Source organism: Drosophila navojoa, chromosome 2 (genome assembly GCF_054131105.1).
Source record: "Drosophila navojoa isolate 15081-1374.11 chromosome 2, UAZ_NAV_1.0, whole genome shotgun sequence".
Lineage (NCBI taxonomy): Eukaryota > Metazoa > Arthropoda > Insecta > Diptera > Drosophilidae > Drosophila > Drosophila navojoa.
Window position 1 is genome coordinate 23,031,857 of NC_142890.1, and position 24,817 is coordinate 23,056,673.

The following is a 24,817-nucleotide window of genomic DNA, read 5'->3' on the forward strand; positions in this document are numbered from 1 at the left end:
TTTAGTTTTTAATATGCAAGCTATATGTTCATGTTTTTAAATGTAATTGTATAACAACGAATATAATCTGTTGCTTCGCGCCGCTTTTTGCATCCTGCAATTTGTCACGGAAATTAATCGATATGTTGTTTATTTTCTTAGCGATAGTTGGAAACAAACGGTACAAACATGGCAAAGCAAAGCAGAATTAATTTATAAGTATTTGCTCCGAATGAACAATCCGCGAGATCATCTGCATTGCAGCAGAAAAGGCTGCACCTACACAACGAACAGAGCATACAACTTGGAACGCCACGAACGGAACCATGATAAGGGAAAGGTGCCAATATCGCAGTGCCAGCCATGTCCACATTGCACATATGCCGCTGGATCTCTGCACAACTTGATGCGTCACATAAGTAAGAAGCACACAGGATCTGTCAAAACACAGCAACAAGTGATAATCACTCAACCAGCGGTACCAGCACAAACACCCGGAGAGAAACAGAATGAGCAGATACAGACACAGAAGTCCATATCAAATGTGCCAAATGTGCCACCAAGTCCCGAGCCAAAGCAGACTGTGAAACAGTCAGTGGACGGACCGGAAGTGGATGCGTCGCTTTGGCTTTGGTCGACACCGCAGCAACAGGAAAAAAATTTCATCAAACGTAGTGGCCTCAAAGGCGAATGCAAGATATTAGAGCGTAGCGTCAATCTGTTCAAGTAGGTCCAAATATTTAGGACAAATGTATTTAATTAACAGATAATATATTTCCTAAGATTATACGCATTGGTTCAAGCGCGTGGCGGAGCTCTTGATGTGGACGAATGGGATGATGTTGCAGCAGCGTTGAGTCTACCTCCAGGATCTGGCTGCAATGTTGGAGTGAAATATATGGAGGTGTTGTTCGAATTCGAGAAGAAAGAAGAAGAACGCTTACAAGAATGCCAAATTGTGCCGGGTGTGCCGCCTTGGTGGGACGACGGCGATTTGATCAGCGATGATATGTGTTGTGCATCTGAGGACAGAGTGTTAGGCCATTGGTGGAAAGATATGAATCGACCATTTGTAATTGTACAAAATGCTATTATTAAATTGATTTACAATAAGTATTATACTAATCACTTAAGCAACAGCAAACCGTTTCAACGGTTCTGTGTAAAAGACTCTTGGCTGCGGGCCACAATGTTGAATTATCAAGAGCTAAGATATCAACTACACCTAACAACTAGTTCTGCTTCGTGACTGTATAATTTTATAAATTGTAGCATTATTCTTAATTTATGTAATATATATTTGACTAGATATCAAAAATACCGCCCTAGAGAAATTAAATTTAATGTAGATACATTCAAAACAAAGTGAAGTTGGCGGCGTGCTTTATTTTTATGAGACACAAATACCAAGTTCATCGAGTAAGATATCGATATTTTGAAGTTTATACGAATATTCGTTGTGTACTCAACACAATTTATATTCACCATGCTGATACCAGCTCGATAGCTTTCTACCATCTCTGGAATATCGAATTGTTGAAACGCGCACAACATTGTGAATTCTGTTTTAAAGCTGGAAGGTCGTATGTGCGCAAAAATCGGTGGGCTAAGTGATTTTCAAAAGTAACTGAAAATACAGAAAAGTTAAAATTGGAATTTGTTTAACTTTACATGACATCGAACTGTTTGTTAAAATTAAAATTAATCTGTTTGCGTGCGTGTTAAAAGTCAGTTAATTTTTGAGCAAATTTGGGAAGCAGGACTGCGCAAAAAAGAAGCATTTCGTGATTGGCGGCTGGTCGTTTGAGTGTGTGCGTGTTTCTCTTTGGTGCCTGTGTGTGTGTGCGTATGTGTATGTAAGCGGCTGTGCGACGTGAGAGCAAAAGGAGAATTCGCAAGATAGAAGAGCCAAGAAGCGGCGTGTGAATCACGAGCAAGTGAGAGCACAAACTGAATCACATCAGAATTTATTGTTGGCATCTTTAGAAAGATACAAAAAAAAGCCGAAAAAACCAAAAGCACACACACACAAAATAAAAATATATAAAGTAAAATATAAAATATAGAAAAACTAATTGAGAAGCAGCTGCTGCATCAGAATGGAACACGAGGATAACGCGCACTTCGATTTCTTGCAAAATCGTCTCGCGGAGAGTCTGCAAAACGCTGGCAGCGCCGGCAACGCTGCAGACGTCGTCGCTGCTGAGTTGGTGCCCAGCATTGGCCCCAAGTCTGACGAGCACGATGACGACGAAGAATGGAAGTACATAAAAGAAGTGCAGCAGAGCGAAAAGCAACAACAACAGCAGCAACACCAATTCTACGGCGAAAAGTTTAGCGACGCTGACGTTGACGTCGCTTTTGGCGTTGGCGTCGGTAATGGTATTGGTGTTGGCAACGCCAATGGCAACGGCATCGGCAGCGCAGTCGACAGCAACAGCGACGCGTATATGTCGCTTGGCATGGACTTGAGCTTGGGTAATGGCGTTGGCAGCGCAGCCGGCTTCAGGGCAGCTGCTGCCGTTGAAGAAGAAGAGGACGTCGAGGTGATTAAACATGATGGCGACTTTTCAAGCAACTCCAATACGACCACAACATCGACCACGGGCGAAGTGGAGGCACAGCCAAAGGAGACGCCGTTGCCAAAGCCAGAGCAGCTGCGTCAAGAAGACGAGAATGATGTGGATGTGGATGAGGAGGATGAGCCCAGCTCTGTGGCAACCACTTATGGCACGAGCAGCCTGAGCGAACAACAACAGGAGCCAGAGCAATTGACTAATGAGGCTTCCGCAGATCAGTTTGACAACAAGGAAAATGTTCATCCCACTGGCCAAGATCAGGCCGATTTAGATCTCGAACTGGAGGCGCACTCGCAACTAAATCCTAATGCCGTCGAGTTTGTGCCGAACTTTGGCTCTCAGCCTGCCTCGCCGCCACCCAGTGAGCAGCCACTTCAAGCCCTGGGACGCCAACTGCTGGTGGGTGGAGACGATTTGGTCGCGGAAAGCCCACGCAAGGGTGTACGCGACTGCAACATGGACACCATTGCGGTGCCCGATGAATGTGAGTTCGACACTGAGGCCGATAAGCGTCCGCATGAGCTGGAGCAGGAGGATGACACGTTCCCCGCTGAAGCGGAGCTGCAGAATGGCAGTGAGGTCTACCAGCAGGTGGAGCAGCAGCACATCGATCATGGACCCGAGACTAGCGTTGACTTGGATGCCGATTTGGAGCTGTCAGAGCCACAGAACGGAACAGAAACAGATTTTGTGGCTTTCCAGTCGCAGGACGATATCATGAAGCAGTCTATCTATGGCGACTCAAATTCGAATGCTCCCATTGAGGATATTCTCAACTCGGTGCAGCCGCTACCCCAGCAGGCGATCGGCGATGAGCCACTCAAGGAGAAGGAACTGCTTAACGTGGAGGAGAAGGAGCTTGTTTCCCAATCTCCATCCATTGAGGAGCTAAATCAGCATCAAAATCAGCTGATTGACCCCATGCAGGCCTCATTCTATCTGGAGCACACCTCCAGTGATGCATTCGCTCAACCCGATCACGACCAGAGTCTTTTGCTGGACACGAGTGCACCTGCGTTCAGCCCCCTGGCTGATGAGCCGGGCGTGACAGCCACAACACTTGAGCTTCAGCCTGAACAGGCCGATATTGTGGACATTACCCCATCTCCGCTCTCCTCTTCCACCGAAGAGAAGCACCTCGTTGAGGAAACGAAGGAGCAGCAGCAGCCCGAATCCTTCTTACTGTCGGACAACATAGAGAACGAATTCAATGTCGGTGCTCCGCGTCAGGTAAGAGCACATCAAATCTAGAGATCAACTATTAATTAAATAAGATAATATAAAATATCACTGAATATCATTCTCATTTATCGTTATGTTTGTGTAGGAAACAGAAATCATTATCATTAAATAAGTGGAGCTTCTTTTATAAATAATCATATAAATTAACATTCTCATTAATCGTTATGTTTGGTTACAAACTACAATTAAGTTATATAAATTAAAATATTGATATCTGATAAGAAGTGTTCAATAACTTATCTGCCATCCATTGTGCCAAAATTCCAATAATGTATTTTTATATTTTAATTCATATATTCTTTATTTCTTTCCTTAAGCAAACTTGCTATTGGAAAGGTTTAATTGTTGTTAAGTTAGGAACTACAATTAAGTACGCTTCTTAAAAGGGAATAGCTTCTAATAAGAACTGGTTAAAGAATTCAATGTAACTTTCCAGCCATTTGCTAAACTTCAGTAAGAATTGTCAAAGAAAAGAATGTAAAATCCAGCCATTTGCTTAACTAACTAAACTAAAATGAGAATACATATATTTTTATATTTTAATCCATACATTCTTGATATATTTTTTTAACACAACATTTAAATGTGGATGAGCATTGCTTCTAATATTAAATATCTTTCAGTGAATATTACTCTTGTTGAACTCCAATAAGAATATACGTATATATCTATATATTTCATATACATATATATTGTTTATACATATTTCTTTTGATATATGTATATACAATATAGTTTCTACTTACATTTGTAAGCATTCAATTAATTTGGATGACGTGAAATGACATCGAGCCGCGCCCATCCCTTGGCTCCAATTGCATGACTCATGCTCGAACTTTACGTATTTGTCAAAAATGTCTTAATGCACTCGTTATTTGTCCTGCACCCCGAGTCCTGTTCTCTGTGTCCACTGTGCGTGTGTGTGTGTGTGTGTGTGTGCGGCTTTGTCAGTGTGTCTGTCCGCATGGCTCAGTTTCCGCAGTGTTTCCTGATTGCTGTCGACCGTTCCATATGCATGTCCTTGCCATGTGCCTAACTGTTCACCTGGCCCACGAGAAATCATTAAATTTGTTGGTATACTTCATTGTTTCTGCGTGCACACACAGCTGTCTGCCTCTGCATGCATTTCGGCGTTTCTCTCTTCTCGATTTTTCTCGTTTCGCGCTCTCAATGCCTCCCGCTCTTTCTCTCTCATTCTCTTCAAGAGCTAATGCAATTTGACAACGTCAGCGCTGGGGTGTGTTCCGTTAACTCGCTACGCTCCTTTTTTCTCTCTCTCTCTCTTACTTTCTACTCGTTTCCGTTCTGGCACACTCAACAGGACACGCAAGTGCTTTTCATATGCTATGCGAGTATGTATGTATGTGTGCGTGTGTGAGGTGTTTGGTGGCAAAGTTTAAGCGGCTCTTGGGTGGGGTTCTTATTATTACAATGCTGGCGTATACACATAGATGTGTGTATGTCTGTGTGTGCGTACTTTAAACTCCATTTTTAAATAATTAAGGGCAAACCAAGGGTTGTTGCTGCTGCTATTTTTATTGTCTTTTTGCTTATGCCACTTCCTCTCTTTATTGCGGCTTTTGTATAGCAGCAACACTTTATGCTGTTGACCTCTTGGCTCTAAGATAAAATATTATTGTCGCCATTTGTTGGCCACTTGGTTGGCTGTTGGTATTATTTGTTATTGTTGCTGCCACCGTGTTATATGTTTATACCCTGATTTGCTTTGCGTTTGTTTTTGTTTTTCTTGTTGTCTGTTGTTGGTATTTGATTTCCGTTCCAATTGGATATATTTGCTGCTAGCGCTGAGCAGCTTGCGGTCAACGATTCGCTTTTATGCATTTCTTGTATAAGTGTGTCTGTGCAAGAGTGAGAGCGTCTGGCACAACTCCCAAAACTTCAAATCGCTCTCTGGCTGTGGCGCTCTCCCCACAGTCTGCAATCTGCATGACCAGCACTAACAACAACAGTAGCAATAACAGACAACAACAACAACTTCGGCAAGAGTGGCAACCTTTTCGCTTGGTTGCAAATTCCAGCTCCAATGCACACAAACACGCACACATACAGCCGTACATATGTACATGTATGCAGGCACAAACACACAGACACAGCTTTCATAATTACACAAGCGCTTGAGTTCACTTAATTGGGTCATATACGGTTTTCGCTTGCATGGCACATACAGACACATTCACACATGCACACATCTACAATTTTTTTTATGATTTTTGTATATGCTTTGTCTTGCACCGCCGCCGCTGACTCCGCTGCCGTCGCCGCTGCTGCAGTCGGCGCAACTGCTGCTGGGTATTGTTTGAGCTGCTATCGAACTTCCTGTGGGAGTTTCGTTGTGTGTATAATTTACGCCTGTAACAAAACGCTTTCTTCATGCTTCCAACTCCAACACACTCCCCCCTTATTGTCTCAGCCCCATTGACGTTTTCGTTTTCGCCGTTTTTTTATCAACATGATTTGTGTCTGTTTCTTATTTGTTTTTACATATTTCGCTGTATTTTAGCCAAACAAATAAATCGGACACGCAAAGCTATATTCATTTACATGGTGAAAATTTATTTTTCTCGTGTCTGACACAAATTTATATTGTTTATTTGCCGTTGTCAACATTAAGTCGAGCCATCAGAATACAAAAACCAATTAACATTGCAGACAGCCTGTCTCCAATTGGAATCACGGCGAATTCGTTAACGCATAAGGGCTTTTATCACAAACTATGTAAAGCGGCGCTGTTAAGTGGCTCGCTGTTAAATAGCAGCGATAATCGAGTGATCAATTTTGTTGATTATTCAAGTAAACAAACTGATTTCTTCCAAGCGCATTTAAGTTTGCACGCTCTGTGTCGCTATCTTATCGTCAATTCTAATTATAATTTTAAACGGCGTTATTCAGGCGACGAAATACCTACATTTATATATATTTTATTTATATATGTATATGCAAAAATCTGTTCTTTAGGTGCATTTCGATTCTAGAGCACAGACAAAAACAAGCTGATAATAGAATTCACGCGTCTGTAGTATGACTCAGTCAATGGGGCCTTCGCTCGCTAGTTTCCCACACATTATCCATAAAACTATTGAAAAGAAAAAAAAAATACATTTTATTGTTTTTAGTTTTCTTTTATTTGAGGCTGGTTTTGCTCTCTGTTACTTTCGCCACAATTCGCATGACATTTGTTTAAACTTGTGTGTTTAATTAAAATTTATGCAATTTGCATAAATTAGCATCGCCATAACAATGCAAATTCCTTTTATTATTACGATTTTTTTTCTGACAATTGATGGAAGCCTACAAAACAAAAACAAAAATAAAAACTAAAACAGAATTTTTTTATTATTGTAATTGAGCCATCCATTTAAATATTCAACGCTGCGCATCACATGTCTGGTGCGACAATAAAATATTACAAAAGTATTGCCCAAATGGAGGTTGATTTTCAAAAAAACAAAATTATGTCAAACGTTATTATTTTTCAAACTTTTTTTTTGCTTTTATTATTCTGAGATATGTCTATTTTTGACTGCCAGTTGAATTTTTAAAATATATGAAAAAATATAGATGTTATCACCATTTAAATAAAAAAAAAAATTCACACCTATTAATTTGACCATATGTGTATATATGTAAAATATATATTTTTAATATCCCTTTTTATTTCGTTTTTTATCTGAACATGAGTTACATAAAGCTCATATAAACAAGCAAAATAATGTTATAGATTATAGATAACAGAGTTATACTAATACGCTTGGAATGTTTCAAGTCCAAGGGAAATACATATATAGTTATTAATACAAATGTCTTACATATATACACTTATATATTTGCAGTCATCTACCTAAAAAGAAAGTTTTCTGTAGATGTAAATGAAGATGTTAGTTGAATCTCTGTTAATATGCATAGCATGAACTTAACAGTGAAATGTTAAACTACTCTTGCTGCAACGCAAAAATTGTGCCAAAAAAATGGGTTTCACAAATTGCACGTGAAAGATAACAATAATAATAGCAACAACAACAACTTTATATAGGTGCATCAGCTTTGTAATTAAGCCTGAAAATCCATTAAGATTATTAACTCAATTAAAATTGCTTGCTTCTTCGCAAATTTTATGTTTTGTAATTTACTTTACAAACACACACACGCACACACAGACTGCTTTCTGTTGCTTGTTGTTGGTTTTTCTATAAGCGCCACTTTTGTTGTAGTTATTGCTGGCGTTGCATGCAGTTTGGGCAACGGGTGGTCCAATTCGAGCTCAATGCAAGCGCATTTGGCGTCGACGCCAATCCTACGCCCAGCCTCGTCTGCCCACACGGACAAGTGCTTAGAGATACAGATATGACTAGCCATCGCTGTCTCTTTCACTCTTTATCTCTGGGTGTGTGTGTGTGTGTAAGGAGTGTGCTTATACATATCTTGTCTGCCCACCTAAGTACGAAAGTACGATATATGTATATATGTAGCTCGACTTACGCCCAAAATCAGCCTAAAAGCAAAAATATAAAAAAAAAAATAAGTAAAACAAAAAAAAGTCAGGCGTCAGACGAGAGTTGGTAAATAATGTACGAGAGTTGGCCAACTGTGCATAAGTATGTGTGTGTGTGTGAGTGTGTCGGTGTATGTGTGTGCGAAACGAGTTTCATTTTGCGGTCTCTCAACAAGGAGGAGGCCCCAAAAGCCAAAAGCAGAACAATTGCGAGACGACGGCGACGGCCAGAAATCTTGCTGCAATATGATTGCATTTGCCATTGTGTGGGTTGACTGAAGTCTGATTGCCAAAATGGTAAGAGCACACGTCTGAAGATGTTGCAGAAGCTGAAGAAGATGTGGCTGGGGCTGTAGCTGTAGCTGGAGTCATGCCACTTGAAGCCGTTTGGCGGCGTCTAATTGCACCATTTTACATTTTGCAGTTCAAAAGAAATGAGGCTCGGTGGCAACAACAACAACAGCAGCAGCAGCGGCGGCGGCAGCTGCAGCATCAGTTGAAGTACTTTTTATCTTGCAGATACAATATCTCATTTTGCATGCGGCTGCCTTTGCTGCTATCGCATGGCCTTTCTTCCTCTCTATCTCTCTCTTGCTCCCCAGCTCTCTTTATACGTCTTGTTATATGCGTTATCTAAATTTACATTTGCCATATGGGTCTATATGTATGCATATATTCTATATGTATGTATGTTATATATGTATCCCCTAATATATATGTATATTTGCATTTTGTAGGCGACACTTTCGCTTGTTTCTCTCGCACTTGTAGATACTTTTTATATGTCTTTTATATATTTTCTCTTATTTTTTTGCTTCCTGCTTTTTCATTTGCAATTTATGCCTGCTCTCCGCATTACGAGTTCAAATTTTATTTTTAAAATTCAAACCCTGTGCCAAGTTCAATAGCTTCTCACAAAAAATAAAAAAAAAAAGAAAGACAATCTGAAAAACTGAAAAAATATGTAAAAATAATTACTAAAATGGGCGACAAAATGCCGCAATGCATTTTGTGGCCCCTGCAGCGTTGACGGCTGACTGCTATACGAGAGCAGCAGCTCTTCCGCTCCCTCTCCCCCTCTGTGTCCCCCCTCGCCTGGAACCGTGGACCCGCCGATCCGGGCCCCTGGTCATATAAATAGGCTTTAATCGCTGTTGCTGGGGTGTCACAGCCAAGTGCTCCAAAAGTGTTTTTAATTGAAAGCCATTTTGGTGCTGGCCAGATTTGCACATTGCACATTGCACACGATCCCAAGCTGCTTCCAGTAGGTGATCCATCGTCAGGGTCCCAGCCAACGGGTTTAGCTCCAGCAGCTCTGTCGCTGTCGTTGTCGTTCTCGTTGTCTTTGCTGTCGCTCGCTCTGTCAAGTTGGATGAATGTGCCGCAGGAGCTAAACCAAGACGATGTTCAGCAATTTTCCTAACGTTAGGCTATTTGTATATTTAATAGGAACTGTGCGTCCCGGACAGCCATTTAGGAGATGTGCATAAAGCTTCCAGCGATTCATTTAGTGCAGTTACCTTACAGTGACTATCTGGAGTGGGATAGTTACTAAGAGTTTGAAGCTTGAGTTTTATATACTTGGAATATTCAAAAGATTAAAAGTTTTTCTTATAATTTAAATTAAGTTAACTCAAATGAAAATTCAAATTATATTAAAGAATATCAAGAATATAAAAATCCAATTTATGAATAATGAATTATATAGAAATATAAAATTTTCGACTTAAAAATAATATTTAGGAATATTGTAAATACTCAATTTCCTGTTAAACTAAATGAATTTGAATGATGTCGAGCAATATCAAATGATAATTTTCATTTAACCAATCAAAGCGCTTTGTAACTCATATTACTTTAAATACTTATCTAGTAATACCTCTTCATTTCATATGGCACTTTAGATATTCGCATAATAATGTGACTAATTTAGATGACAACACCATAATGAGCTCATGCCAGCAACAATTTCAAGTATTTAATCACCAGATATGGATCGCTAAGAACTCAACTTTCATATCTGCGAAATAGGAAAAGAAAAATGAGCTCTTGGGAATTTAGTGTTTGGCCAGCAGTTAAAATTCAATTAATCATAGTCGAGCCAGCGAGCATTCCTTGATAAAATTGAACTATGATATAATGGGAATGGAAAGAAAGCAGCTCTAGTTTTTAGTCGACTTACCTAGAGAAATACCTTGCGAAAGCCACACACAGACACAGGTGGATTTCTGCTAGTGGGAAAGAAAAAGAGGGGGATATCTATTAGTTGCGAAATATTCGCCATAAATATGGCGAACTGTTGACTTCCGTCCAGCCAGAGGTTCTTTTAGGCTTTAAAGCTCGGCTCATGTTGGCCATAAAAATTACACACACACACACACACTCACACACAAAAGTATGAAGAATTGTGCAAAAATTTCTAGGAATGATGAATATGACGTGGAACCGGTTCTGTCGCACAGCTCAACCTGCAGGTCAATTTAGTTTAATTAATCGTAAAAAAACGTAAAACGAAACGTAACAAACAAACAAAAAGTGAGAAACCCTAGAGCCGAAAATTATATACCCTTAAAATATGCGCTAAGACTTAAGTTGTAGAATAATGAGAAAAATTACCAAATGTAATTTAGATGAATAAAAAATCCTTATAAATCGTATCAGATACTATCTATCATCTATTCTTATGCTTAAAAACAATATTGGTAATCATGATAGATGAAATAGATTCAAATATAGTTAATAGGTATAACAGTTTATATTATAACAGAATATATGCTATATTTTATTTTCTTATATTTATAAACTATATTTGTAATGATGTTATATATCATTAATTATAATTCGAAAAAAACTTACTTATAAATAATATTTGCAATTATTTCATTTTATGGATTTATTATAAACGGAACCTAAGATCCATTATTAGTATAACAGTTTTATGGCATATGGCATATGTTGCAGTTGCAATAAAAATATCTATTATTTCACCCATTCTAGTTCGATGCAATATTTCGCACTATACTTTGACTCTAGATCTATTTGCTTTATAACATTATCATTGATAACTTAGTTATTCTTATTCTATAAATGGTTTACAAAGTCGATTAACAGAAGTACTGTTATTCTGCATATAGAATATGTTGCATCTGCAATAGAAAGACAAATTCTTCCAACTAATCTAGTCCAGTTTAATATTTCGACTCTGTTATTCTGTCATAATCTCTGCAAGTCCTATTATATGTTACATATAATGTCCAGAATTCTTAATACTCTCGACGGCACGAAACGAAAGAGAAATAACCGTTCGTCAAATAATATAATGGGCGTCTCGCCCATCGGCAGGCTGTGAAAAATATGGGCAAGGCATTGACAGTGTTGAGAGAGTTTTTGCGGCACTAAACTAACTGCCTTTCAAATTGTCCAAAGCTGATTGCATTTGGTTTGCTGCAATTGCTGGATTTGGCCAAGAGTGTGTAAAGCACTTGGCCGAAAGACAACGGCCACTACAGAGCGAGTGAGAGAGAGGGAGAGGGAGACTCTGGCCATTAGCCGTCAGGCATTTGCCCAGCCTTTGTCTGCCGCGGGGCACGGCCAATGTTAAAGAACTCATAAAGCAAGAGGAAGAAGAAGAAGAAGAGGCAGAAGAATACTACAACGATGTAGTGGTAATCGTGGCTCTATGGGAAGGCCTTTCGAGAGGGGGCCCGTCTCGAGTCCAAGTCGTGTTGCCAAACCGAAACAATGTTCGTGTGTGTATCAGCAGCAGCAGCAGCAGCGCAGCAGTATCTAAGTTGGCCAGGTGTTTTTGTTTTTCTCTTCTATTTCATTTTTTTTTTTATTACCATTACCATTACCATTTGCGCTATTAACAATTTCTTTTGGCCTGTAAAACAGCCGTGGCTAGCCCCTATACTAAGTATTGAAGTCTGTGTATATCACAATCTGCACTATTATGAAGTTTTTCCACATGCGTCTTGGCGTTTTAGTCTATCCATCTTGGTTTGGCTAATTCACTTGCCGCCGCGTGAGTCAGCCAACAATCAGCTAACTTGGCCAACAAAAGCAGTCAATTTCATGGCAACGGCCGACGCCATTCTAATATATCTACATATACATATATTTTATGGTATATATATATATTTATCTATATATATATGTATGTATGTCTAACCATTCATGTCGCTCACTTGCATTGTGGTCTAGTGGTCTGGGCTAGCCACTCGTGGCCAAGTCATATTGTAATTGTATCTTTTGGTTCTTTCGTGCGCTACGTATCCGTTGGATACTTTCACGAAAGCGCAGCTGAATCTGCTTCATGTCGGCGCGCTAATATGCTTTTGTCTTTTCTTTTGGCTTGTTGCATTTCTTCTCTCTATGTATGTATATATATATAAATATTTTGTTTTATATATATGTATGTAATGAACTTTCTGCAGTCTCAAACGAATGGCTTTGATATTGTGGCCGCATCTTTATCACCATTGCCAATGGATTTATGAGCGCGCTTCGATAACCTGAAAGAGGCAATAGGCACAATTCATTGCCCCTTTCTGAGCGGGCCTTTCACTCGAGCAAAACGCCTTTAACTTTTCTATGGGCACATTGAAGCGCTTCCCAATTATCTGCTAGTCGTTTAAATAATAAATTTAACAGAGGCCCAAAAGCAACTTCCTCCTATAGATTGCCCCAGTCAAATTAATTGAATGAAACTCTTAAACATTTTAAATTAAATGATGCCCGCCTCCCGGCACTCATGAGGGGGCGAGTACATCAACAAGGCGCAACTATGCTGTCTCTCTCCTCTCGCAGAAACAAGAAATTGTTTATTGAGTCGAGGCAAACTCTCGTATAATTACTTTTATGACCTTTCAGAAGATTTATTCATATGGTGTATAAAATGTTTAAACTTCAATTTAACGACTTTGCTTTAACTTCAAATCGAAGTCTTAAGTTTCTATATTTTTGGCACGCAATTAAAAATCCAATAGAAAATCGTAACAAATCACAAAATGCTATAAATGTATCTTTGTGGTTTAATCTATTCCCATATAAGATCTTGCTGTATAATGTTCGGCTTTAATTCAAAGTCTGTAGTAAATATTTGTATGTTGCAAGTTTTGTCTTGCGGTTTCTGTAGCAAATTACAATAGGTATTTTCTCATATTTATTTTGGACAAGCCTTTCACAAATTTTCCCCGACAAAGACAAACAGTCAATCTGCATATAACGAGAAAAGGCCCCCAAAACCCAACCGCAGAACAAACGACGTGGCCCAGCTTGTTCATCATCATCGTCATTACCATCAGCAGCAACGTCATCATCATCATCATCATCATCAACAACTTTACAAGCAACTGACGACAACTTCGCGTTGGGCTTTTCTTTTGAAACCTGCGAAAAGTCTGAAAAATAAACTCTCAAGAGCCCAAAAAGCAGCGGCGCGAAATAAAACTTAAATAACTTTCTATTCTTTTGGCTTGTTAGATACCCTTGCAAAGAGTATAACAATTTTTAAGTGCACTTTGTAACTTTTTATTGAAAGTTTGAATTTACGCCTTTGTTTTTGCACATTGAACGAGTTTTTGTCATAGTATAGCAATGATCGGGCGAGAGTTCTAAAGACTAACAATCTTTTCGGATTAATTATTCATAGCTCTAGAGACAAGAACAAGATATCCTAAAGAATAATATACATCATTCATTCATTTTGATCAACTCAAACTAATTATAAATTCACAAAATTATTTTAAGCATGTTATTTATATTAAGTTTTCATATATCCTATATGGCTATATATATTTATTTATAATATCAAAATAATATTTCAAAAATATTTTGAAGAATTAAAAATAATTATGAATCTATAATATAATTTTTATGACCTCTATTTTAAATAAGTTGTAAACATAAGTTTTCATATAGTATATATCTCCTCTATATATAGTTATATATTGTATATGAGTACTTGTTGAATATACATATATAGGAATATCAATTTTGTGTAGGGTTAAAGAACTGTAAACTTTAGTGTAGTGTCATAAAGTTTTTATTTGAAAAATCTGTTGATATGTAGGTTTACTGTAAATGCAATCCACATGTTTGTAAGAGTATTAAGTATTTATTGTGCCAAAAATAGCTTCTGCTTCTTTGTTACACTGTACTTTTTCTTGGCTTGCAACATTTAGTTGCGTGCCACGTTAGCTGTGCGCTGCCGTTGGTGACTTTGGCCCCAGTGAATTACTTTAGACGGGCCACTTGATGGCGTCGTACCATAATAAATATCATCTATATAACGTGGTTTCGCAAAGTTTCTGGCAGTTGCTGTTGGGTCTGCTCCATTTTTTCATTATTTTGCCTCGTCTTGTTTGCGAAAATCTGTTGCCATGGCCATTTGCCGGTTTTCCTACACAATTCGCGTTGTATCTGTTTTTTTATTGCTTATTAATTCTTTCATTAATGGCGTCGCCATAATTCATTGAGTCAAGTTGGGTTGAGTTGAGTTGAGTTGAATGAGTTGGCGTAACTGTCGCAGCTCGATTCACTAATTGCCCATACTACGTATGTTTCTGGCTTTCCCGGTCTGTTGGCCAACTGTGCCCAATTGATAGGAATTCGTCGCTGACTAAGCAATCTATATCTTATTTGTAGTGGAGGCCAAAAGAAAAAACAAAACAAAAGAAATTAAACTAAATAAATAATATAGAGCTGCATTTTTCTAGACTTGTATCATTTCCGCTCGACGAACAAAAGTTTAAAGAAAAAATCAATTATAAATAAGAAGAAATAATAATGTAAAGAAATAAAACACACAAAGGGCGCCCCCTGGCGTTGGTTTCATGCCTCAGCTGCAGCACCTTTTTTATATTTTTTGTTGAACATGTAGAAAAGTAATGAAAATAGCATAAAATTGTGCATTAATCAACATCGGGAGATTAATGATGTGCAGCATGAGCTGCTACCAAAAAAAGAAAGAAGAAGAAAGAAACAAAAAACCATATTGTTAGACTGCTAACATTGGCAACATGTTGCGTGCTGCAGTTGCATGTGGCTCGCAGTCAGTGCGCTGCCTCTGCTGCTGTTGCTTGCCACACACTCACACACACACACACACACACTCAGCCATTTCAACATCATTAGCATTATGTACCAAGAGTAACAGTTACAGTAACAGTAACAGAGCAGCGCACAGTGCTTATTATGATTGCACAGTTAAGTAGCCGCAACACAACAGTAGCGGCAGCAAAAAAGAGATTACAATATAACAGCAGCTGAGCGAGAGAGGGAGACACAGAGAGTGCATTTTGCATATGCTCATTGAATAGTTTTTGGCTCCTTTGCCTGTGTCAACTACATTGAATGTGTGCCTGCCTGCCCAAAGAGTTATAAATAGAAATTACATAGACGCACATTATTTTATTTGCATGTTTATTGTGCCTTTTGGTATGTGTGCGCTTGTGTGTTTGTATTTGTGTGTCTGTTTGCCTATGTTGATGAGAAGTCTTTTGCTGTCGCTTAATTTGGCATTGTTTTTGTAGTTTGTGGTCGCTGTCTTTTGCCGCCGCCCAAGCGCGTGCTTAGTCATTGCTGCGCTGCCTCGCAGTCATCTCTTTCTCTCTTGCTCACATTCTCTACGCATTATTGAGCATTTAGCTATTTTATTGTTATTATAATGTGCATAATGTAAGTGTGCGTATGGCCAAAAACAGTTAGACCCTGCCGCTGCTGCCAACTAACTGCATGCCATATTTGTGTGCGCTTAATGGCCACTGTCGTCTGTTTGGCTGTTTGGTTGCCCAGTTTGGTTTTCTAACGAGCTACATATATCCATCCATATGTGAGACGGAGACGACAACACAAAGTCGACGTGAACCGACGACTCAATACAAGTGATTTGTTGGCTTTGCGCAAAATTTGCGACTCTATAAATTGTCTTTGCATGTTGTCTGCACTCTGTGCCATTTCGGATACGATGAAAATTTATAGGCCGCCCCAAACGCCACCTGCCCCTGGTCATAGCTTACCACATCGCCCCATGGGCAGCCGAAATGCAAATGTGCGCCATCTGTTGAACTTGATTTGTATGTGCTGTTGTTGTTATTGTTGCTGCTGTTGTTGTTTATGGCACAATTTTGATTCTGATTTTCAGCAATTTGCACGGCCACACACAAAACAAGAACAAGCGCACAAGCACAACTCTCCCCAAACGTGCTGCTGATCTTGTTCACCTTGCCTCGTTCTACTCTTCTTATTTACTACTCTTCTGCCCTCTTTCGCTCTGCCCATAGTTGACGTCAACGCCTGGCAACGCTCGTGCAATTTCTTCTTTTGCTGCGCACTTTTCACAATTATCATCAGTATTAAAATTCGCCGTGTGTGTGCATATGTATGTATGTATGTGTGTATACGTGTGTGAGAAGTGGAGACTGAAAATGTTGATGTCATCGTTGCGTTTTGTTTTGCTTTGTTATTGTTTTGTGCTATGTGTGTGTGTGTGTTTGTGCGTGCAAAAGCAACCAAGAAAGAGAGACAGGCAGAAGCAAACACGCATACATGTACAATATGTATGCGAGTGTGTGTACGCACATAATTCACCCACGAACAACGAAGGCCCCCTTCAATGAATAAGTATCCATTGTTATAGTGCCTGCTGACTAGATGTGCCCGGCGCCGTTGCTTGTCTTGAGTGTCAAAATCATTTGTCAATAATAGAAGAAATCATGCACTTAACTATGAAACCTAAATGCAAACACACACACATACACACAACCCACACACACAATAGGAGTTGGCAAAAATTGGTTATTTTGCACAAGAGCAAAACAAGTCTGAACGTTTAGCACATAAGCAGACCGGCCGGCCGGCCGGCAAAGTTGGCAGCGAAGCGGCGTTGCCAGCCCGTTCGAGGCTGACGCATTATTGGACTGATAAAATGCCAAAGAGCCATAGCGCTTGGGGGAGTGACAGAGAGAGGGAGAGAGGAGAAAGAGATTGTGTGAAATGCAGGTTATTTATAAACGGCAATTGGCATTGCATAATTTAATGCTAGCACTGATTAATGAAATAATTAATTCTGTGGGTTGTCGCTGGATGAGTCATCTGTGCGCAGAAGCTGACTAAGCTGCGATTTAACCGGTTCACTTTTCTTTGTTTCTTTACCTTAGTTTCATTTTGATTTCAACTTTTTCGGCTTCAGCTCACTTTTAGCCCCATTACGCTTGAGCAACAAAAGAAAGCCAGCAATTGCTAGCGAGTGGGCCAAAAGTGGGCAGCAAAACCGACAAAACACCGGCAACAGCGGCCCCAACTAGTGGCATTTGCTGGTCAATGACATTTTAAAGCGGCCACAAATGCGACTGCGACTGCGACCGAGACGGTGACGTCGGCAGCGACTGCGTTTGGCGCTGCTGCGATTGCTGTGGTGTTGCGTAGCTCACTAGAAGAAAAGTGCCGGAAAAAATGTTAGCGCTACATTTGTACCCTGTTGGACAGCGCCTCCAAAACTAATGCCGAGTCACAGTACACGACGCTTCCTGCCATCTGACTTTATACTTGCTGTTTTAAGTGTGTGCGTTTGCCGTCGTGCTATGTCATCGCTCTTTGTTGTAGTTTCTTTTCGTTGCTGTTGTTGTTGTTGTTGTTTGTGTTGCTGGTGCTGCTGCTGTGGCTGCTGGCAATGGCGGCAATTGTCATGACATTGCCAGCCGCTGCTGCTACTCGCTGCTTTCTCACTTTCACAAGTTCGCCCCAGCGCGGCTGATGTCATTATTATAATTTGTATGCATTAGTAATTCGAGTTGTTCTACAAGTGTGCGTCTGTGTGTGTGTGTGTGTGTGTTTCCACACAACCCTCGCAAACATGCAGACACAGCTGACGAATAGCTGGCAGAATCTGCTATCCGCTGTTTTTGCTGTGGCTCGTGCCTTATTCGAGGGATGTTGCACTGCGCCCTGCACACGCTCTCTATTTTTCTTGCTCTCTCTCTCTTTGCCCCGCTCTCTCGCGCATTTACCGCTGCATACATATATCTATGTTCAACTCCTGGAACAGCTTTTCCAGCATTACTTGCCTTTATTTTATAGCACGCTTCTTGGGGTCGCCCATTTGTTAGCAATGTATACATATGTATGTATAAATATATAATATATTATTATAAGGAATAATGTTAATGTTAACATTTGCAGATATGTTATTGTATGAAGTTCAGTCATCTCTGTAAATATATCAGTATATTGCGAACATGAAGCTCGCTTAAAAAAATGAACTTTTATTAGTGATTGAAGAAATTTGTTTATTTTGTGAGGAATTCATTTTTGATTAGATTTATATAATTGCATAAATAAGACAAGTTTGATATTAAGTTTACTGTAAATATTTTTCATTATACATGCTCAAAATTTTCTCGGAAACACAATGTTTAATGTATTTAAAAGCGAGTGATGCATCGAACTTGTACTTATTCTATATATTTATACTCGTCAAATATTTTTTGGGGTAAAAGGGGTATCTTTCGTTTATTTTGCTGGAAAGTCATGCGGTTGGCTGAGTTATTTTCGCTGGTATTTGCCACGTCCATAAATACTTGCACTTATATAGTATATGGATATACATACATACAAACATACATGCATATGTGTATGTATAAATATAAAAACCGTTTGTACTTTGTGGTCGCTGCTATTTTTACAGCTTGCACTCAGAGTTCACTTGGTAAAGCGACAGACTGACAGGCTGGGGGAGGGGAGCGTAGCGAGCACAGACTAGAGGATTTACCATATAACACCAGAAGTAACATTTTCTTGACGCTCAATTGCAAACAAGCTGGAAAACCAAAAAGCAAAAACGAATTGAGCACAAGAAATAACAAATCTTTACCATATTTTTCCAACGCAAAGACCGAAAAACGAAGACATTTCCAGGGATTTTAGCTCCATGTGCCGGCTCATTGCATTTATCGATTTAACAGGGGACAGCGGGGCGTCAACCGAAGCAATGGGGGGGCAGGGGGCGGCCAGATGACGATGTCGATGTCGATGTCGACATTGTCTGTGCGTGAAGAAGACGACAGCCAGACAGAGGCCAAATGCTGTTGCTGTTGCTGCTGCTGCTGACGTTATTGTTGTTGTTATTGCTTAGTGTCTTTTGTTTTTGGGCAGCTTGTTGGTAGACATCATCATTATCATCATCATCATCATCGCTATCATAATCTGCTAAGGGTATTAACATTTCAAATTTATTGAGCATGATGCATTCCAAGTGGTGCTTTGAAAGATTTGCTCATTTGTATTTATGTATCAAGTTATTAATCCATAATTTTCTCCCTCTTTTGTATGTTGCAGGAGTATGCTGAATTGAATACAGCTACCGGCTATGGAGTCCACAGTGAGGAGGAATCTGCTCCGGCTAGTAATCCATTTGGCTTGGACGATGGATTGGAGGTGGAGCAACGGCAGCAACAGCAGCCGCCTAAAGGCGAAACGAACTTTTTAGACGACGTGGAGGAACAGTATTCAGAGCAGCAGCAAGAGCAACCTGTGCAGAAGGAGCAGCAATTCCAGGAGGAAACACAGCAGCAGCAACAGCTGTTCCAGGAGGAGTCTCAGGTGAACTTCCATGAAGAACAGAAGCTGAACTTCCAGGAGGAGCAGCAACAGCAATTCCAGGAGGAGCCTCAGTCGTATTTCCAAGAAGAACAGAAGCTGAACTTCCAGGAGGAGCAGCAACAGAACTTCCAGGAGGAGCAGCAACAGAACTTCCAGGAGGAGCAACAACAGAACTTCCAGGAGGAGCAGCTGCAGTACTTGCAGGATGAGCCACAGCAGCCCTCGCAGGAGGAGCAGCAGCATCAATTGCAGGACTCGCAACCGGTCTTCCAGGAGGAGCAGCAGCCACAGCACGACGACTTCATGGCTGCACAGCACGAACAGCAAGAGCCACATTTCCAAGAGGAGCTGCTGCAACAGGTGGCCGAACCAGCTTTTAAACAGGAGATCCAACCAAATTACAACGAACTACAACTGCAGGATGAGCTCATCGAGGAGGAGGTATCAGTAGCGCATCAGCTCAACGCCGAAGCTGCACCCTACACGAATGGTCTAAGCAGCGCTGAGACACCAGAGCCAACACCCGAAGCAAGCAACGTGGAGAAGGAGGAGGCGGTCAAGCCAGTGGCGGAGCCTGAGCCAATTGTGGAACAGTCGATTCCTGCAGCCCCAGCTGCGGAACAGCCTGTCGAGTCTTTGCAGCAGGAGCCGCCTGCTGTTGTGGCCGATGAGCCAGCAGCTGTGGAACAGCCACTTGAGGCAGCACAGCCAGTCGAGGTGGCCCAACCAGCAGCTGCTGAACAGCCGGCCGAGGAGACACCTGTGGCTGACATCGCCGTTGCTGCAGTGGCTACTACAGCTGTGGCAGCTGCGGCTGGAGCAACTGTCGCAGCTGCCACTGCTGCCGCAGCCAAGCCCAAGGTCAAGGCTAGCCCCAGTGATGCACAGAAGAAGGCGGCTGCCGGCAAGGCTGCACCGCCTGCAGCGGCCAAGAAGCCCTCACCTGCGCCCATCACGAAGCGAACCACGCTGGGCTCCACAACTGCACGCCCACGCACGGCACCGGCTGCCGGCGCTGTCAAGTCCAGTGCTTCCACAACATCAACAACAGCAACAGCCAAGACGAGCACCACAGCCCCACGCAAGCCGCTGACGGCTAGCAATACGGCTGGCAAGCCGGCACCACGTACCACTCACAGCACCCTGAGCAGCGCTCGCCCGGCAACCGCTCCGGCCAGCAAGACCGCTGGCAGCTTGAGCAAGACAGCTGCCAAGCCGGCCACCACGGCACGCTCCACCACCAGCACCACTACGAGCACAACTACAGCCCGCAAGGCACCCAGCTCGACCACATGCAGCAATGGATCCGCCACAGCCGCCACCAAGTCGCGCCTGCAGGTGACGGCCAGCAAGCCGGCCACCACTCCCAACAGCCTGGGCGCCACTGGCGCCGCTGCCAAGCCGAAGACTCTCTCACCGCGCAGCACTGTGTCCTCGACGCTGCGCAAGCCGCCGACCACCAGCACCACTGGCAGTTTGTCTGGTTCGCGCAGTCCCTCGAAGCCGCTGGCCAATGGCGTGGCCAAGCCGAGCAGCGGCAGCAGCGCAGCCACTAGCACCACCAGCACCACCCGCATCAAGTCGGCCACAGCCAACGGCAGCGCCACCAGCAGCGCCACCACCACAACCACGACCATTACCAAGACTTTCACGGCGCGCCCAGCGCCCAAATTCACACACTCGGCGCCGACCGGTGGTGCGAGCAGCGCGCGTCGCACCCAGCTGACCGCTGGCAGCGCCACCACCACTGCTGCACAGCAGCGCAAGTCGTCGCCCTTGAAGAGTGCTTCCAGCTCGCCGCTGAAACCGAAAGCCAAAGAGACCGCTAAGACATCACCAGGTGCTGGCATGAGAATCAGGCGGCCAACGGGCACCACCCCAGCCAAGGCGGCAGTGGAAACGAAGCCCGCAGAACCTGCAGCAGCACCAGCAACAGCAGCTGACCCAGAGCCGACTCCTGCTGCCAATGGCTTGAAGGAGGCGGAAAGCAAAGTGGAACAGAATGGCAATGGCAATGGATTGTACGACACTCTGGAGGCAGCGCAGGAGGCATTGGAGCCACAGCCGCAGCAGCAGCAGCAGCAGAACCCAGAGGTGGCACTGCTGGATTTCTAGGCGGCGTCCGGCTGCAGCGCCGCAGATGAGTTGATCACTAATGGAGTTAAATAAAAAAATGAAACTACTTTACTAATATTATAAACATATTATGAAAAAGTATTTTGCGCATGAAAACTGCGAACAGCGAAATTTTGCGATCCCTCAGCCCCTCCTCTTCCATTTCCAAGTTGTGGCTCAGTGGAGCGTCCATTAATTTTTTAAATACATATATACACACATACACACACACGCAGACAAATATAGATATATATATATAAATAAATATAAATATGTTTATGAACAGATATGCCCCCCACTCACACACGCAAACGGGGGGCTCCGACATTAGTTTGTGTGGCACAATTACGATTTTTCCAAGCCCAAAGTCGATTAGAGTTTTGTGCTATTTTGTTAAGGTTTTTCCTTTTGTGTGTGCTCGCTCGCTTCTTTTGCTCATTTGCATACTTTTGGATTCATTTTACGTTTTTTACGTTTTTAAATATTATAATTGTTCCTCACGCTCTGTTTTTTTTTCCCGTCTCTATTATTTTGTCTCATTTGTTTGCTCATGTATTAAACGAACAATTTTTATGTGTCTATTTGAGTTGAAAACGAGAAAGAATCTTTGGAGCGCAAAAACGAAACGAAAAGAAAAAAAAAAAAACAATACAAAAAACTAAAGGTGTTTTATAAGAACCATAAAAAAAAATTACAAAAAAAAAATTTAAGAAAATAACGAACAAAAAGAAAAAGAATATATATATATTAACACACTTGTATGAGAGTGTATGTGACAGAAAAAAAAGGAAAACTTATAAATGTAGCTCGTAGTTGGCATTCTAACACGTAATATTTCAAATATCAAAACTAATCAACAAGAAAAACGAAAACAAAAATTTAGAAAAAAAAAAAAATAATAATAATAATTAAAGAAAAAAGCGCAGCTATCAAGAATATTTGATCAGCAAAATGCTGAACTGAACCACTGTGCGCTATAAAAACATTTTTGATGATAGAATTTTGATGTGTTTTTTACTGTCAACATTTTTTAGGGTGCTTCCTTTAAGTGCACTCCCACACACACGCATACACACACATTGTATACGCGGCATATATACATTTATACGTTCCTCCAATTTACTTAAAACAAAAAGTTTGTAGTGTAGTGTTTGCAGCTCTTTATCCCCCAGTGTTAGGCCAAGACGAAATCTGAACAGAAAGCCAGGAGAGAGAGCGAAGAGTAACCCGAAATCTGATTTGTTTTTTAGACTATTCAAACACACAAACACATACACACACATACTAAATTTGATTTGTATTGTATTATTAATTTTTAATTTGTTAATTATGCAGCGAAAAGATCAAGCACAAGCTGAACATTTAATGTAACTTTTGCACACTCTATACTTTATGTTTAAAACGATATTACCAATTAAAAATTACAAAAAAAAAAAAAAAAAAGAAAACCAACAAAAAAATCTCAAACAAAAACATTATACAATTCTTTTTATTTTGTTTTATTTACATTTCTTTTGTTTATTATTATTTATTTTTATTTGCAAAGAAAGTGCTTTAAGTCCCCTATAGATTTGATAGAAATAGAGGGGAGAGAGAGAGAGTTACCAAAAAAGCGTCAACGATTCGAATTTATTGTACGTACTTATAATATGCATTGAGATACCAATTTTGCCTGCTTTTTTGTAAAAGTCTTAAAATATGATTAGATCATTAAGTTGCTAGATTTGAAAGTTGGTCTATATATAATACATATAGATATATACATAAATGAAATTTACATTTACATTTACATTTACGTACGCATGCCTGACGCGCTCCGATTGCTATATATACAAACATACACCTACTTAAATAGTTAATAATCGTATTTATTCAATTTGCGTTATGGTTTGCATAGGTCCCGCCCCAGTGCCCTTCACTTTCGTTTGCCTTATTATAACTAAATTGCTAAGTCTAAAGCGTAAGCTAAATTATAATTACATTTATTGCTAAATACAAATATGGACAACAAATAAGTTGAAAGGAAAATTGAACAACAAAAAAACTTAAGAAAAAATTAAATGAGTTTTCGAGTTGTAGACCAAACGCCCTGCCCCGCCCAGCCCACTCTCCATTGACAACCCCCCCGACAAAACTACCAACATTCACGGCCGTAATTTGTTAAGCTTGACTTGGCACTGACTCAAGTCCCGCCAAGTTCAGAGAGAGAGACTGATCCAAGTGATTCATTCACTGGGCCAATAGTTGCGGTTGCCGTTGCCGTTGCCGTTTTGCATCGGGCTTTGGGGCAGGGTCGCTGTGTCTGGGCCCGTTTACCGTTAGCTGTCTGATTGTTTGCCAGACGATATCAGATCGAATCAGCATTTTTGAAGCATTTATACTAACTGGGTTGCAGACAAACTGAAAGAAAGTACTATATACGGTATATCCGAAAAGAAAACAAAAATGAACGACTTATATACGTAGCTCTAAATATTATCCATTAAAACTAAATATATATTTAAATGTATTATTAACAAGTTGATAAAAACAGAAATACTATTATTATCAATATACATACAAACATATTATCAAAATATACAAGAGAAGCGCATTAATTGATACTACAGTCACCTACATACATACATACCTACATAGATACATCGTATGCCTATAACTATGGCCCATTACATTACATACATACTCGTACATCAAATATCAAGTCAACAAGTACATATTGTGAACGTGTAGCAGCAAATGGATAAACCAATTTGGAATCAAATCGATATTGCAAAAACAACAATTTATTACT

The 24,817-nt window shown here is 40.8% G+C and overlaps 2 protein-coding genes and 1 long non-coding RNA gene across 4 annotated transcripts; 2 read left to right on the plus strand and 1 right to left on the minus strand.

Annotated features, from left to right (window-relative positions):
• Window positions 1-117: 117 nt before the first annotated feature.
• Window positions 118-1,912, plus strand: LOC108659705 (uncharacterized). Its single transcript, XM_018112752.3, has 2 exons — window positions 118-705; window positions 763-1,912. The coding sequence occupies exons 1-2, from the start codon at window positions 212-214 to the stop codon at window positions 1,226-1,228; spliced, it is 960 nt and encodes a 319-aa protein (XP_017968241.1). The 5' UTR covers window positions 118-211; the 3' UTR covers window positions 1,229-1,912.
• Map205 (Microtubule-associated protein 205) lies at window positions 1,528-24,436 on the plus strand. Of its 2 annotated transcripts, XM_089256244.1 has the most exons (3): window positions 1,528-3,788; window positions 19,648-19,978; window positions 20,081-24,436. In XM_089256244.1, the coding sequence occupies exons 1-3, from the start codon at window positions 2,079-2,081 to the stop codon at window positions 22,024-22,026; spliced, it is 3,987 nt and encodes a 1,328-aa protein (XP_089112370.1). In that variant the 5' UTR covers window positions 1,528-2,078; the 3' UTR covers window positions 22,027-24,436. The 2 variants fall into 2 exon arrangements, with proteins under 2 accessions (XP_089112370.1, XP_017959101.1); XM_018103612.3 differs by having other exon boundaries at window positions 19,648-24,436.
• Window positions 14,409-16,796, minus strand: LOC149092247 (uncharacterized). The gene is made up of 2 exons (XR_016196181.1): window positions 16,332-16,796; window positions 14,409-14,947 (listed from the first exon to the last, which is right to left on the minus strand). It is a non-coding gene; the product is annotated as an uncharacterized LOC149092247 (long non-coding RNA).
• Window positions 24,437-24,817: the final 381 nt, after the last annotated feature.

What these genes read in the sequence shown, in the direction of transcription:
- LOC108659705 (XM_018112752.3), top strand. Translation starts at nt 212, where the DNA reads ATGAACAATCCGCGAGATCATCTGCATTGCAGCAGAAAAGGCTGCACC. An exon ending in CGTAGCGTCAATCTGTTCAA is followed by an intron (nt 706 to 762) that starts GTAGGTCCAAAT and finishes ATATTTCCTAAG; the next exon opens with ATTATACGCATTGGTTCAAG.
- Map205 (XM_018103612.3), top strand. Translation starts at nt 2,079, where the DNA reads ATGGAACACGAGGATAACGCGCACTTCGATTTCTTGCAAAATCGTCTC. An exon ending in ATGTCGGTGCTCCGCGTCAG is followed by an intron (nt 3,789 to 19,647) that starts GTAAGAGCACAT and finishes TGTATGTTGCAG; the next exon opens with GAGTATGCTGAATTGAATAC.